General features: G+C 42.1%; 2 protein-coding genes, 1 long non-coding RNA gene and 1 pseudogene across 4 annotated transcripts; 1 reads left to right on the plus strand and 3 right to left on the minus strand.

The window, feature by feature from the left end:
- Window positions 1-11,217, minus strand: part of LOC110778701 (endo-1,4-beta-xylanase 5-like) — a 27,865-nt pseudogene extending 16,648 nt beyond the window's left edge.
- LOC130472326 (uncharacterized) lies at window positions 4,881-8,665 on the minus strand. 2 transcript variants are annotated; one of them, XM_056842973.1, is made up of 4 exons: window positions 8,152-8,665; window positions 6,939-7,965; window positions 5,807-6,819; window positions 4,881-5,723 (listed from the first exon to the last, which is right to left on the minus strand). In XM_056842973.1, exons 1-4 carry the CDS (start codon window positions 8,329-8,331, stop codon window positions 5,118-5,120), a joined length of 2,826 nt encoding a protein of 941 aa, XP_056698951.1. In that variant the 5' UTR covers window positions 8,332-8,665; the 3' UTR covers window positions 4,881-5,117. The 2 variants fall into 2 exon arrangements, with proteins under 2 accessions (XP_056698951.1, XP_056698950.1); XM_056842972.1 differs by having other exon boundaries at window positions 6,939-8,665.
- Window positions 10,740-11,372, plus strand: LOC130472327 (uncharacterized). Its single transcript, XR_008932438.1, has 2 exons — window positions 10,740-11,126; window positions 11,214-11,372. It is a non-coding gene; the product is annotated as an uncharacterized lncRNA (long non-coding RNA).
- Window positions 11,373-11,880: 508 nt separating this feature from the next.
- LOC110778699 (endo-1,4-beta-xylanase 5) lies at window positions 11,881-14,912 on the minus strand. Its single transcript, XM_021983256.2, is given in 9 exon segments — window positions 11,881-12,434; window positions 12,526-13,164; window positions 13,313-13,459; window positions 13,579-13,613; window positions 13,616-13,670; window positions 13,761-13,933; window positions 14,108-14,246; window positions 14,394-14,428; window positions 14,520-14,912. Coding segments are annotated over 9 exon segments (1,638 nt in total). The 5' UTR covers window positions 14,596-14,912; the 3' UTR covers window positions 11,881-12,095.

The following is a 14,912-nucleotide window of genomic DNA, read 5'->3' on the forward strand; positions in this document are numbered from 1 at the left end:
AGCAGCGTTTTTTTATTATTAGAGTTGTCTATTTCTCGACACCTTTTTACGTAGGGATCTTGGCTTAAATATAAGGTAATAATTTTCGACGCTATAAAGGGCCTATAAATTAAACATGGACAGCAAATCCCGTCGAGCTGTTCTGACACATAAAGGCGTCGCCATTATCGACGCTGAACTACACAGAAGACGTTGTAAGGCGTAGCAATTCTGGACGCCTTATTCATGACCTGGACAACGGACAGCGTCCCCTTTACCGACGCCTAAAGGCGTCGCGATATCTCGACTAAAGATTCCTCGACGCAAATGGCAGGCGTCGAGGCCTTTTTTCTCGACGCCTTTAGGCGTCGCTAATCAGCTCAAAAGGCGTCGCCATAACACGGAAATTATAGTAGTGATTTAAATTTGGTTTAGTAATATTTTCGTTAAATTATAAAATTATACTTTTTATTAAAATTCATTATAAATATCGATTTGAGATTATTTATCGTTTCAATAACTAATTCATTAATTTAATATTCTGAAAGAATCGGACTTGAAGCTCAGGACGAACGATCCATCGAACAGGAAGTATAAACTACGGTTGAGGTAACATCTATTGCTAACACCCACAATCCCCTTATGAACTGTGTTTTATGAATTTATGAAATATGTTTATAATGATATGTTTTAATGGATTGTGGGATATGAATTGTGTTTACAAAGTGTGTTTTATGCATGATGATATTCAAATGTGTTTATGAATGATTTTATAAGAATGATGAGTTACGAATAAGATACGAAACATGATAAATAAAAGTGTAACCGGTTCTGGCAGTTAGTGGGGTTACTATTTCTAGGTCGTGCACGTACCGCCGTACCGCGGGACACCCAACAAGGGAGAGTGCTCCTTGAGGGTTACCGCAAGCTAAAAGAGAAACTATTTAGGTACGGGCGTATGTCCAACAAGGGAGAGTGCTCCTTGAGGACTATCGCAAGGTGGGAGACGTCCCGCAAGGCTAACTTGTCAGTTACCAAGTAAAATGAATGTTTTATGAAAGATAATGGGAACTATTAAAGTTTCAAGTTATAAATTATGTTTTATTATAATGCATTTATGAAAGTGTTTTACTATATTCTATTCTCCCTGATTGCAAAGTAAATAAAATGAATTGAAATGAGTTTACGCTGTTAGGGTAGTATGTTACTGGGCCTCGGCTCACGATATTGCTTTTGTTTTAGGTACGAAGAAGATCATGGGATGCCTTAGAGTGAGGATGCAACCACCAAATTCACGATCGATGTTTAGTAAAGATAACTATGTCATTAGTAATAAAGGGATGTATTATTTAAAGTCTAAGTTTGATTTCATGATTTGAGTTAGATTTTAATATTAATGTTTAATCAGATGTTAAAAGTGTTTATTATTAAAGTTTATTTAGTAATTTAAAAAGGTTATGTCGCCTTGTATTTCCCACGAGGGAAATAGGCATGTGACACTCCGACTAAATTAGGGTTTCCGCTGCTAATTAAAGATAATTAACCTAATTTATGGTGTTTAGAAGACGGGGCGTTACATTACTTTGATGCACACGGGATCCAAGTCCTCACAAACTACCCACTGGAAAAAGCAATGCAAAAAATGGACACATCAGGTAGACTCTTAAAATGGGCGATTGAACTATCAGAGTTTCACATGGAATATCGGCCCAGAATGGCTATAAAGGCCCAAGCACTGTCTGACTTCATAGTCGAAGCATCATACCAGGAGGAGGAAATAAAGGAAGGAATATGGGAAGTAGCAGTAGACGGCTCGGTCACCAAATCAGGGTCAGGAGCGGGGGTAATAGTTACCTCACCGGAAGGAGACCAGTTCGAGTATGCTATTAAGTTCTCTTTCCAGGCATCAAACAACGAGGCAGAATACGAGGCCGCAATCGCTGGCATACAGATCTGCACGGCAGATGGTGCTCGTAGGCTCAGGCTTACAACCGACTCACAGCTGGTAGCAAACCAGTTCTCAGGAGAATATGAAACGAAGGAAGAATCCATGAAACGATACGCCGAAAAGCTTAAACAGTCAGCGGCACAGTTGGAAAGCTTCGAAATAAAATTAGTACCCCGATCAGAGAACATGTTGGCAGACTCCCTGTCAAAACTGGCCAGCTCAAGTGCTCTGGTAAAATCAGTAATGATGGAGGTCATGCACCGAAGGAGCACTGAAGTATTGGCAAATCAGGTCATGGTAATCACGAGCCAACCTGAATGGTATGACACCTTGTGGGCATACAAGAGAGATGGAACCCTGCCTGCAGAAAAAACGGAAGCAAGAAGGTTGATTAGAAACTCATGCTGGTTCGTAATCATCAGAGGCCAACTCTACAAACGGGGTTTTAGCTTGCCTCTGTTACGATGCATATCAGCATACGAATCGGCACGACTGATAGAAGAAGTACATGAAGGAGTGTGTGGAAATCATCAGGGAGGAAAAACCCTTGCACTGAAATGCCAAAGGCAAGGATACTACTGGCCGACAATGCTAACAGACGCACAAAAGTACGTCAAGAAATGTGAAAAATGTCAAGTTTTTTCAGCAGTCATTAATCGTCTTGCAAACGATCTCATGCCAATCCTAAATCCAATACCGTTCGCCCAGTGGGGAATGGACATTCTGGGACCATTCACAACGGCATCCGGTGGAAGAAAATATCTGATAGTGGCAGTCGATTATTTCACCAAGTGGATAGAAGCAGAGCCGTTGGCAAAGATAACTGCAAATCAGGTCAAAAAGTTCATATGGAAAGGTATAATCACCAGGTTCGGATTACCAATGGCAATCGTGATGGACCATGGGGTACAGTTTGATTGCTCACCAGTTCAAAGTTTTTTGAGTACGTACAAAGTCAAGTTTGCCTACTCTTCTGTTTGTCATCCCCAAAGCAATGGACAGGCAGAAGCTGCCAACAAACAGATACTGGCAGCAATGAGAAAGAAGCTAGACGACTATAAGGCTGGTTGGGCCGATATTGTTCCAGAGATACTTTGGGGAAATAGAACCACCGTTAAGGAAGCAACGGGAGAGAGCCCATTCCGTCTATGTTTCGGATCAGAAGCAGTGATACCAGCAGAAGTAGGGTTACCTACATTCAGGATCCAGCATTATGAAGAAAACAAGAACGGTAAACTGTTAAAGCAGGAGCTGGATCTTCTACCAGAGATCAGACTCAGAGCAGAAATCAGATCGGCGGCTTACAAGCAGCGCATAAGCAATGCCTACAACAAAAGAGTAAAACACAGACAACTTGAGGTAGGAGACCTGGTGCTCCGCAGAACTGCAGCTACAGGCAAGGCAAAGGTCCAAGGGAAGTTAACCCCAAACTGGGAGGAGCCTTATCAGATATGGGAAGAAATCGTACCAGGAGCTTTTAGGCTGATGGATATGGGTGGAACAGCACTAAAAAATTCATGGAACGCCAGCGTCCTTAGAAAGTTTTATGTGTAGTCACTAACCCAAAAAGGCCGATTGAGCCAGGCCTGTTATGGTCCATGAAATGAAAGAAAGTCGAGGAATTCAAAGCAGAAGAATCAAAACCTTAAAGTAGGTCAGCAAGGCTACTATCAGCTTGCTGACTCGGGGTAATGTATAATCAAAAAATCGTGATTCAAACCCTTAAAGTAGGTCAGCAAGGCTACTATCAGCTTGCTGACTCGGGGTGATACGAATCAAACCCTTAAAGTAGGTCAGCAAGGCTACTATCAGCTTGCTGACTCGGGGTAATGTATAATCAAAAAATCGTGATTCAAACCCTTAAAGTAGGTCAGCAAGGCTACTATCAGCTTGCTGACTCGGGGTGATACGAATCAAACCCTTAAAGTAGGTCAGCAAGGCTACTATCAGCTTGCTGGCTCGGGGTAATGTATAATCAAAAAATCGTGATTCAAACCCTTAAAGTAGGTCAACAAGGCTACTATCAGCTTGCTGACTCGGGGTGATACGAATCAAACCCTTAAAGTAGGTCAGCAAGGCTACTATCAGCTTGCTGACTCGGGGTAATGTATAATCAAAAATCGTGATTCAAACCCTTAGAGTAGGTCAGCAAGGCTACTATCAGCTTGCTGACTCGGGGTGATACGAATCAAACCCTTAAAGTAGGTCAGCAAGGCTACTATCAGCTTGCTGACTCGGGGTAATGTATAATCAAAAATCGTGATTCAAACCCTTAAAGTAGGTCAGCAAGGCTACTATCAGCTTGCTGACTCGGGGTGATACGAATCAAACCCTTAAAGTAGGTCAGCAAGGCTACTATCAGCTTGCTGACTCGGGGTAATGTATAATCAAAAATCGTGATTCAAACCCTTAGAGTAGGTCAGCAAGGCTACTATCAGCTTGCTGACTCGGGGTGATACGAATCAAACCCTTAAAGTAGGTCAGCAAGGCTACTATCAGCTTGCTGACTCGGGGTAATGTATAATCAAAAATCGTGATTCAAACCCTTAAAGTAGGTCAGCAAGGCTACTATCAGCTTGCTGACTCGGGGTGATACGAATCAAACCCTTAAAGTAGGTCAGCAAGGCTACTATCAGCTTGCTGACTCGGGGTAATGTATAATCAAAAATCGTGATTCAAACCCTTAAAGTAGGTCAGCAAGGCTACTATCAGCTTGCTGACTCGGGGTGATACGAATCAAACCCTTAAAGTAGGTCAGCAAGGCTACTATCAGCTTGCTGACTCGGGGTAATGTATAGTCAAACATCATGATTCAAAACCCTTAAAGTAAGTCAGCAAGGCTACTATCAGCTTGCTGACTCGGGGTAAAGTACCAGATTCAAACAGCACAATTGCATAAATAAGGGCAAGCATAAAATAGAAAAATAAAACAAACAACACAATATCATAAGCATAAGAGCAACACCATCTGAATAAAGCAAATTCGACAGCCAACACCAAAACTGACATTTGTTAGCTGATAAAAAATGGCACAAGGTAAAGTTTACAAAAACAAAACATAAAATATCCCAGGGCAAAAAGTGCCACAAACAGCTGATACCAAAAGTGCGTCTAAAAAAATAAACTAATCTTTAAAAGCAGCAACGCCAGATGAACCACAGGATGATACCGGTGATGACTGCCCGCACCTTCAAACTTGTTGATAATCCGTCTGGTTGGTACTGGAAGACAGCAGGGCAGGATCCAGGTAGTCTTCTTCCTTCAGCTCAATGGGAGGGAGAGTCAAGGGATCAGCATTCTGAATGATCTCCTCCGGAATGATCTGTGACTCCAAACCGGTTGGTACCTTGTGCTTTTCCTCCACCAGGAAAGCATACTCAATATCCTCACAGTCCTCCTTGGTAAGGCCAATACCATGAACGCCACAACGGTGGGCAGCAAACCAGCCACCGTTATGACTATCCGTGATACGCTTACTATAGGTCTGGGACCGAGAAAATCGCAAGGCACCATCCCGAGCACCGGTCTTGTAAGCAGCTTTGGCCTTCTCATCCGCCTCCAGCAACTTCTCAGACAGCTCTTTGTTCTTGGCCTCCTCTGCCTCCAGCTTGTTCGCAACATTCTCCAACTCTTCGTTGCGTTGCTTCACCCTTTTCAGCTCAGAAGTTTTTTGGTCCAGATCTTGCTTGGCGTCACTCACCTGCTTCTCCAGATCAGCCTGCCTTTTCTGAAGGTCTTCATTCTGCTCCTGGTAGCAGAGGTACAGCTTCACAAGCTCCACAGCAGAGTTGCAGGCCTACAAAAGACAATTCGTCAAAAACAACACCGATTGCATGTATATACAAAAAGCATACCATAAAAACAACACCGATTGCATACCTTGAGCATATCATTCATATGTTGGGCAGCCGGCGCGTCAATCTCAGCAGCAGGATTGTCGCGAGGAGTAGCCAGATCCTTCAAAGCCCTCCAACCCATACAACCACCCCCTTTGCAGTCGTCGGTGAGTATCGACTCACCACGAAGAAGATCGATTTTAGGGTTCCAGGGTTCATCAGGCTCACCAGGAGGAACCTCAAAGTACTTCATCTTCCTGGGGGATAGGCAAATCGGAGTCTTCTCAATCCACTCCCCAGGACGGACAAAGACACCCATGTTCAGACCAGAGCTGGTACCAGCACTCTGGCTAGGGCGAACATACCCAGAAGAAGTATGAAGAGTAGGAGGCATGAGAGGAGGAGTCTTCTGGCCCATACCAGCAACATCAGTATCATTTACCTCTTGCTCTTGGTTCTGACGGGTTGGAGTCATAAGATCCACAACCATCAAGTCTGGTTGGGCTATCGGCTCAACATCCGCAACAGCATCACCCCCTTGGCCTGCGATGTTCACATCGGCAGCTGATTCAAAACCTTTCTCAGGAGACTTCTGCTGAGACTTATCAGGGGCAGGCTGCGTAGTACCGTCCACTCGAGACCGATTCACCCGAGTGAAGGGTTGGTTACGATCGCGAGGACGCCTGCCAGTAAGGGCAGCACCACGACCGCAATCCAAACTTTTAAAACCTCCAGCCATGTCAGGAGCAGTATGGACGGTCTTGAAGACAGGTCTTGGAGCAGGGTTGTCAGGAGCAGTATGAGTCGTTTTGAAAACAACTCCAGTAGGCGCACGGATGGAAAGTGGTTTGGGAGCTGGTATGGAGCTTAATCTTTTTGTCTTCTTAGCAGGAGACTCACTCGCAACCTCCTCCCGAGTCGAACCACGCTTTTTGTTGGCTTGGGTTGCGTAGGTCGACAGAGTAGAAAACACACCTTTCGGATTGGGAGGGTTGTTGGTAGTAGGACGACCGTCTTTGCCCAAACCGAGAATAGCAAAGTTGAGAGTATGCAGACCTGGTAAGAAAAAACAAACAAAAGATTTAAACACAGACAAACAACAATGCGTACAAAACAAGAAAAGCATACTTAAACAACATAAGAGGGGGATATAGCTATCAGCCCCACGACCATACCAAGAGTATGGGTGTGGCACAAGCCAACTGCAGACAGCGGCCCATTTCCCAAAATATACTTAGCAGGAGGCAACCAGTACTTAGGAACGGTCACAGACTTCTGCAAACCGGTGTCAACATGCAAACAGGACACAAACTGGTGGGCCCTTTTCTCCCTGAAACCCAACTCCCGAATGGGGTAATGGTTCATATGAGGACGGGGGAGATGAAAGCGAGTCCGAATGGGGAAATCAGAAGGCACTCTCAACCAGTAGAACTTCTTTTCCCAATCTTTACAGCTAGACAGCTTGGGGTTGACTGTCATTTTGCTTGCCTTGGTGTAAAAAGACCACCATCCAGACTTCTTCTTGTACTTTTTCAACCAAATCAGCCGCCTAAACAGATTAATGGTTTGGGGCCATTGTTTAAAAGATAGCAGCCAGGTAAAAGCCACAACATTCCTCACTACCTGAGGCGTTACCTGCGCCAAACATACATTCCAAGCCCGGAATACCTTCTCTATAAAAGGATGAAGAGGAAATCGGAGGCCGAAATCTAGATGATGGGCATACACGCCGATATGATCAGGAGGACAATCCAAAATCACACTCCCCTCAGCAGGAATCACGAGACGGTACCCTTTGGGCAGTTTCAAATACTCTTTGGCCCAGCGCGGATGGTCGTCTTTGATAGCCCTATCACGGAAAGATTTGATTATTTTAGCTTTGTAAACGGCACTACCAGCAGGAGGAGGACTCTCAACCCTGTAGCTCATCTCCTCCGTATCGGAATCTGGTTCCACATCCAGATCCCCTTCTCTCAAAACCTGCTCACACAGAGAGGTCACGTCTTCACCATCATCCCACAACCGGCCAATATCATCATCAGACTCCAAAATTGAATCCCCTGCATCCTCATCATCTCCCCCAACGCTACCGGCGGAGTTATCGGATCCCGCAAAATCGTTAACACGACTGCTAAACTCCCCTTCATCCATCTGACGGCTCCCACCAGCCACGTCCTCTAGATGGGCACCCCTGACGGCATCCTGGTTGAGAGACACAACAACATTGCCAAAATTAGTGCCATAGTCACCATATCCTTTACCGGCAGGGTCCATAAATTGCGTCCATGATCGAAGTTCGTACTCAAGGGCAATAGAGGGAGCATCCACTGCCGGGATTGTTTCGCAATTATCTACTAAATTCAAATCATGACGAATGTCGGCTCGTACCTGTTTGCGCATGTGAGCCTGTAATTCCTTTGCAGCATCCTCGTAAGACGGCTCAAAATAGTCAGAGGCAGACGGCTTATCATCATCCTCAAAATTGACATCCTCAGAGGTAGACGCAGGGTCAACATCGTCATACCCAGCCCCACTCAACACATTATCACTATCTCGCTCACTCGACATTACACCCAAATATAAACCTATACGAAGGAAGAAACAAAAACAAAAAAGACTATACCTTCTCGCACAACGGAAATTTAGCAGCCCAGAACCGAGGTACAACACTTCCGCAAGCACCGCAGTCAGCAACAGAAACAACGCCGAAAAAATAACTCGCAGGAACAAATGAGAAGATTTGAGAAAGAGAGAGAAAAGTTTGAAGAAAAGAGCGAAAGTGTTTTGACGTTTTAAGAAAAGAAAGTTAAATAGTCAAAAATCGAGGAAAACGGGCGATTTGACAGTTAAAGGCAGTTGAAGGGACAGAGCAAATCTCAGCCATTGAAATAAAATGATAAAGCGACACGCGTCGCATAGCACGCAGATGCATCACACGTGGAATAAATTTAAGCGGTACAAATTCAAAATACTTCCTAAAAAAAAAATCCAAAATCTCAAGGGGGCTAGTCAGCATCCAAAACCTCAAGGGGGCTAGTCAGCATCCAAAACCTCAAGGGGGCTAGTCAGCATCCAAAATCTCAAGGGGGCTAGTCAGCATCCAAAACCTCAAGGGGGCTAGTCAGCATCCAAAATCTCAAGGGGGCTAGTCAGCATCCAAAATCTCAAAGGGACTAGTCAGCGTCCAAGCATCCCCAAAGGAGCATATCGGTAAGAGGGAGCAGGACACCCTATCTGCTTAGTTTCAGCGAAATTACAGGTGGTATTCACTACGAGAAAGCTAATCAGCACTTAACACATAAACACACTAGCATTTCGCGGAAAGCGCGCAGTCTGAGGGGGCTAGTTGTAGGGAGAGCACTATTTTCAGAGCAAGCACATCAGTCAAGACAGATATGCTCACTCTGAGGGGGCTAGTTGTACGGGTATGCTACCAGCTGGCTGGTAGCATCGCCAAACTGTTAAGGAGGCACGTGACCAGTTATTATTAATCCTTAACGGCAGTTATTATTCCCTACCAGCATCTCTTACAAGCCGGTAGGGGGGAGGCACGTGACCAAACCAAGAGGTCAACGGGTCGCTATCAATCGGGTAGGACCCATTTGTCCGTACGCCCGACCCGCGCCTATATATATGGGCTTCATTTATGACAAAAGGTACGCAAACACAATCATTTCCACTAAAACCAAAATACTTATCACTCATCATATCTGACTTTAGCATCGGAGGGGGGATCCTCGAATCACCCTCGAGGCTAGTTCATCTTTGTTATCTGCGCAGGATATCAACAGGATAACAGTAGCACTCAACCAGCAAGACATCTCCAACCGTTCCCAAATCATACCGGAACACCAATAATGCAAACTCTTTGTCCGTAAAATGCTCTCAGAACCATAAACACGGTGCTGTAACAAACTCTTTACTCAAATATTCATCACAAACTAACAAAAAGAGGGTTTGAGGAAGATATGAGTTACCTGGTAAGGAAAGTTTCCAAGTATGTTTTTTGATATAGCTGCTCCAAAGGGAAAGTCTTTGGAGACTTGCTGTAAGGTAATGCCTGCACCTTGCAACCTATTTCCATATTCATCAGACACATGAATTGTTGCAGCGCGCTTTCTGAGCTGGAAATATTTGAGTATTCATGGTTTATCCCTCTTCAAAGTGAAATATGGTCTATAATAATAATACTATGATCTTTACAGTACTTCGATGATAAGAAATTCAAGGATCTAAGTTTGGAATATGTGTTGTGTAGTCTTTAAAGATCAGTAGAAAATGGAATGGCAGAGGAAGTGCTTACAGAGGTGATCTTAGTTTGTTGATTTGTTTTCCATTCATCATATGTAAATGGTTGTAACGAAGCACTTGCGAGCTCAATCTCAACATCTCCTCCAGAGTTCTAATACCAAAAGCAAAGTAAAATGTAAAAGTTTGCTGCAGTTTTCTGTAGCAAGGATGAGAAAGGAAACAATATATACCTGAAAATAAAGTGTTGATAATTCAGAAGGTGAAAGTAGTGTAAAACCGCCCTTCAAAAATGACCAGCATCCACTTGTAGCAATGACACTTCCTATGCAGTTGTAATTGTCATTGTCCGATGTTAAACCGGCCCTAATTAGTGCTGAATCTGCTCCCTTTATCTTAACCCAGACTGTACGTTGTTGGCCACCATACCAAACATGTCATGTAACTATGTAACTATGTAACTATGTAAGAGTAGATAATAACAGTCTAATTAAGAATCTGAAAAAAGCTTTTTAGCATTTTTATTGAGAAGAGTCATAGGATGAACCAAAATAATTTATTTTCTTTAGGATAGAGATGTGAAAACTCAACTGGAGAAGGAATAGATAGCTGCACCAGGAAGACTGTGTAGCAGAAAAGCAGGAGAATGCCCAAATGATCCTGTTGGAACCTCTTGCAATACATTATCTGTGAGGATTCCTCCTTTGTAAAGAGCTTTCTCAGGGTTTTCCTTGCACTGCAATAAGTCACATATTTACAGGGAAAAAAGTTGTACTCTGTTAACATTTTTGTGATCAATCTTATGAGGCTACAATGCTACATACATCTGATCCATGGACTGTTTGAAGGGTTTTGTTTTTTGTTATGTTTGTATTACGTTACGAATTCAAATTTTGCATAATTACCTCAGAATAAGCTGTGTGATCGTACACAAGGCCCTTACCTAGAGCAAAAGGCACAAGAGAACAAAGAAGAAGAAAATGACCACCAGTAATAAATTTCATAAGTAAATAAACAGGGATATGATAGAGTGAGAATTTTCAAGACAGAGCGAACCATATGTTGGTATAACATCAGCTCCTAGGAGAAACCAAAACAGCAGCAAAAGTATGCAGGTATTGTCTTTCATGCTATTTTCCTAGGCTGAAATCTGTTTTTTATCAGTGAAATGTGTTCCTAAAAACCGTTCTTTAAATCTGCAGCAGAGTGGAGGAATGAAAGAGAGTCGACATGGGAAATCGAGTTATTGATGCAGCTTATAATGTATGTCTTCGTCCATGCTAGTTCACATGCAGGAAGAAGAGTAATAGAGTATTGTAAAATCATGTTGCCTTGCATATAAAATATGAATCATTTGAATACCATCCTTTCCCCTTTGCATTCTGTGAATGGGAATTTTGTCTTCTATAAGCCATATGGAATTTTAGTCCTATAATATTTTGCCATGTTCAGTTAATCAACCGGCCAAGCACAACTCCCAACCATGTAGGACTAAATAATTGTATGCCAATCTTTGGCATGTAGTAACGCTATAGTTTGAATTTGAATATGGCCGGGAAGTTTGTGCCAAATAATATAGTCAGAAGGTGAGGATTCAAGAGAACAGCGCGGTTTCATATGATTAAGGATTTTGTTTAGCTCCTCGGTTATGCTTAATTTGGAAGTTTAATACTCAGGTAATATGCCCTTACTTGGGGAACATAACATACCTTATGTGAGACTGTGAGAGTGAGTAACAAATACACTGTTACTGTCAATTAAAAATAGTACTCAATGTTTTAGCTTACCTGTTGATTTAGTTCAACTATCATTTTTTCTTCAACTTTTTATAAAATAACTGTGTGCTATTAGCCATTGTAGAGCAGGTGTGTATATGTTTAACCTTTCCTCTTGTCGTTTCAGGGGTGTCGTAGAATTCAAGACTTTGATTGACGGTTTGTGTATGATAGCACATATAGTCATATAGAGCAAGTAGATCGATAATAATATTACAAAGATAACGTTTTAAAGGGTGTGCCCCCCAAAAATGTGTATAGTAGTACGTATATGTTTAAGTTATGCTTCAGTCCTAACAGAGTGTATAGTTAGAGTTGAAGGTTTATATATCTAGTTTCGTGTCCTCCGGTTAAGGAGAGTGACAAATTTGTGGTTCTATTTCCATACTTAACCATTATTGTATACTCCCCTAAAAATCCATGAAAGTTAAATGAACCAAGTTGGTCAGTAACTCCCTCTACTTTTCCGGTTTGCCATTCATTTAACAGCTTATCAACGATTTCTCCTGCAGGGAGGTTCTGAAACCTGTTATCTGTAAGGCACATTTGGTAACATCGTCCCTCCGGATGTAGGGCTGTCCAAAGCATCAAACCTTTCACTGATGGGTGTGAGAATCCTTCTCGCAGTACTTGTTCCAGATAAAATGCCTGCAATTTTAATAGAGAATGAAAAATGCACAATTCAACTTCCAACTGACAAAAAAATGTAACCCATAACTATAACCAGGAACCTACTTACCTGTTCCTGTTTGTCAATAGTCTGTGATATATCAACTTCAGTGAGCCAAATGGGAAGTCCAAGGGTGCCCAATTTGTCTAGGACAGCTCTAATCAAAGGAGGATTAGGAACACCAAAGTGCCCTTCTAGACCAATACCATCCATTGTAACTCCTCCTGTTTTAAGCTCCCTTAATCTTCTAACATAATCATCAACAGTCGAATTAGCATCATTACAAGTCTCAACCACATTGAAGTCATTCATGAACAAGGTAGCCAACGGATCAGCCTTGTGCGCTGTCTTGAAGAAATCTAAGGTGGCATTAGGTCCAAGCCGCTGCTCATAGAAATTAAAATGGAGCATCTCATTGCTGACATCCCAATGAATAAACTCTTCTCTGTATCTGCTCATCAGGCTTGATATTCGAGAGTTAACAGCCTGCTGAAGATCAGGTCCCTCGAGTTTTCTGACCCATTGAGGAGTGTAGTCCAGGTCCTCCCAGAAAATGTTATGGCCTCTTGTAGTTATCTGGTTTGCTCTCACAAATTCTAGCATCTGATCAGCTAAGGTGTAGTTGGTTTTTCCTGGTTCTGGTTCTGTGGCGTACCACTTGAGCTCATTCTCAAACACTGCTGCATTAAACCTCTTCAAAAACCAACTCTGTAGGAGTACATTTATATAATTAGAAACAATAATGTTATTGCTAAAACTCTCTTCTCTTTAACTGATTTCTGAGAAACTCAACTGCAGATTACTGAAACTATTTTTAACAAGTAAAAGAGAATAGGGGTGAAGATATGAGTATGACCTGATAAGGAAGATTTCCAATAATGGTAGCGGCAATGGCAGATCCAATAGGGAAATCTTTGGAGATTTGCTGAATGGTTAACGAAGCTCCTGCTAGCCTTTCTCCATGCAGATTGGACACATGAACTGTCACAAAACGCTTGCGTTCCTCCATTAAGATATAAGAGTGTTACATGTAACATGTTAGTCAGTCTAAAAAGTTTTTAAACAATGATAATTAACTACATCAGATTTGAGTAAGTGATTATAAGCACATGAGATAATTACTTTGTTAATTATTGCTTCTTGATTCAATTTCCACTAAAAGGCTGCAGGGATGCACTAGCAACTGATACATTGGTGGATTTTCCTTTGTAATCCTGTAGCGAAACAAGTTATGTAAAGGCGAAGGCGCTAGTTGGGAAGAATTTACGAACTTTCATTAGGGTAAAATTAAGGGACAAAGATACCTTGAAAAAGAGTAATGAAAATTTGGAAGGTGAATCTAGGACAAATCCTCCTTTGAGAAAGGACCAACATCCTTGCTTTGCTATCACAGTTCCTATACAACTTAATATTGCGTGTTCTGCTTGTAAGCTTGCCCTTATTAGAGATGAATCAACTCCTTGTATCATCACCCAAGCTGTCACAAATTTGATGATTGTAAAAATTACTATCATCGTTTCAGAGTGTTTGTCGTAGTTGACTTTTCATTCGTAGACTCTAGGTATGACTTATGACTTATGAGTCATTAAACTCTGATCTGACATGTTATGTGACAACTGACAAACAAAAGAGTGATAAAAGAGATATTTACCAGAGAAGGTGTAGAAAGCAGTGGAGAGATTGTGCAACATAAAAGTGGGTAGTGATGCTGATGCATCACTAATGCAGGACTTCCTATAGTCATGTAAGAGTCCTCCATTGTATAGTGGGTCCTCGGGATATGCTTTGCACTTCATTCAATGAAAAAACATATCAGTATTAACAACATGATCGAGTTAATCATAACGTTAGTTCGAATCATACACAATTAATATACAGACTAGGACGGATGGGGTATATAGTACAGTATATATACGAGCTGAGCAACATAAGTATACCTCTGTATAGGCCGAAGAATCATAAAGAGGCCCATCTGCCACGAAAACTCGACAATGTTAAAGAAGCTGAATGGCCAAGAAAATGCAAATATGAAGAAACTATGTACAAAAGGAAAGAGAAATTACCATAACTATTAGCCAGCAAGAGAAATAAGGCTAGAGCACACAGGAAGAAATGTATTGGGTTGTATATCTTGATCATTTGTATGTTTGGGAGAAATAAAAGGTGGTATTAGATCAAAGTTATTTATGAAATGAAATTGTGCACATTCAACATTATTCTTCTTTATTTTTATTGAAACTTTATTTGGAAGTAATAATCAAGTATCCAATTAAAGTTTACTGTATTTTTTTGGTTATTTGGTGGGAGAGAGAGAAGAGAGAGTTCACAAGAGAACAGTGGGATTGGGGAATAGAGAGGCAGGCAACTGAGGGCAGCAGGGCCCGTGCTTATTCACATGTGAAGATGATCATGCACTGAGTAGTGAGTAGTGAGTAGTGAGTATCCGTATCCCCTTG

This window comes from Spinacia oleracea, chromosome 4, assembly GCF_020520425.1.
Source record: "Spinacia oleracea cultivar Varoflay chromosome 4, BTI_SOV_V1, whole genome shotgun sequence".
Taxonomy (NCBI): domain Eukaryota; kingdom Viridiplantae; phylum Streptophyta; class Magnoliopsida; order Caryophyllales; family Amaranthaceae; genus Spinacia; species Spinacia oleracea.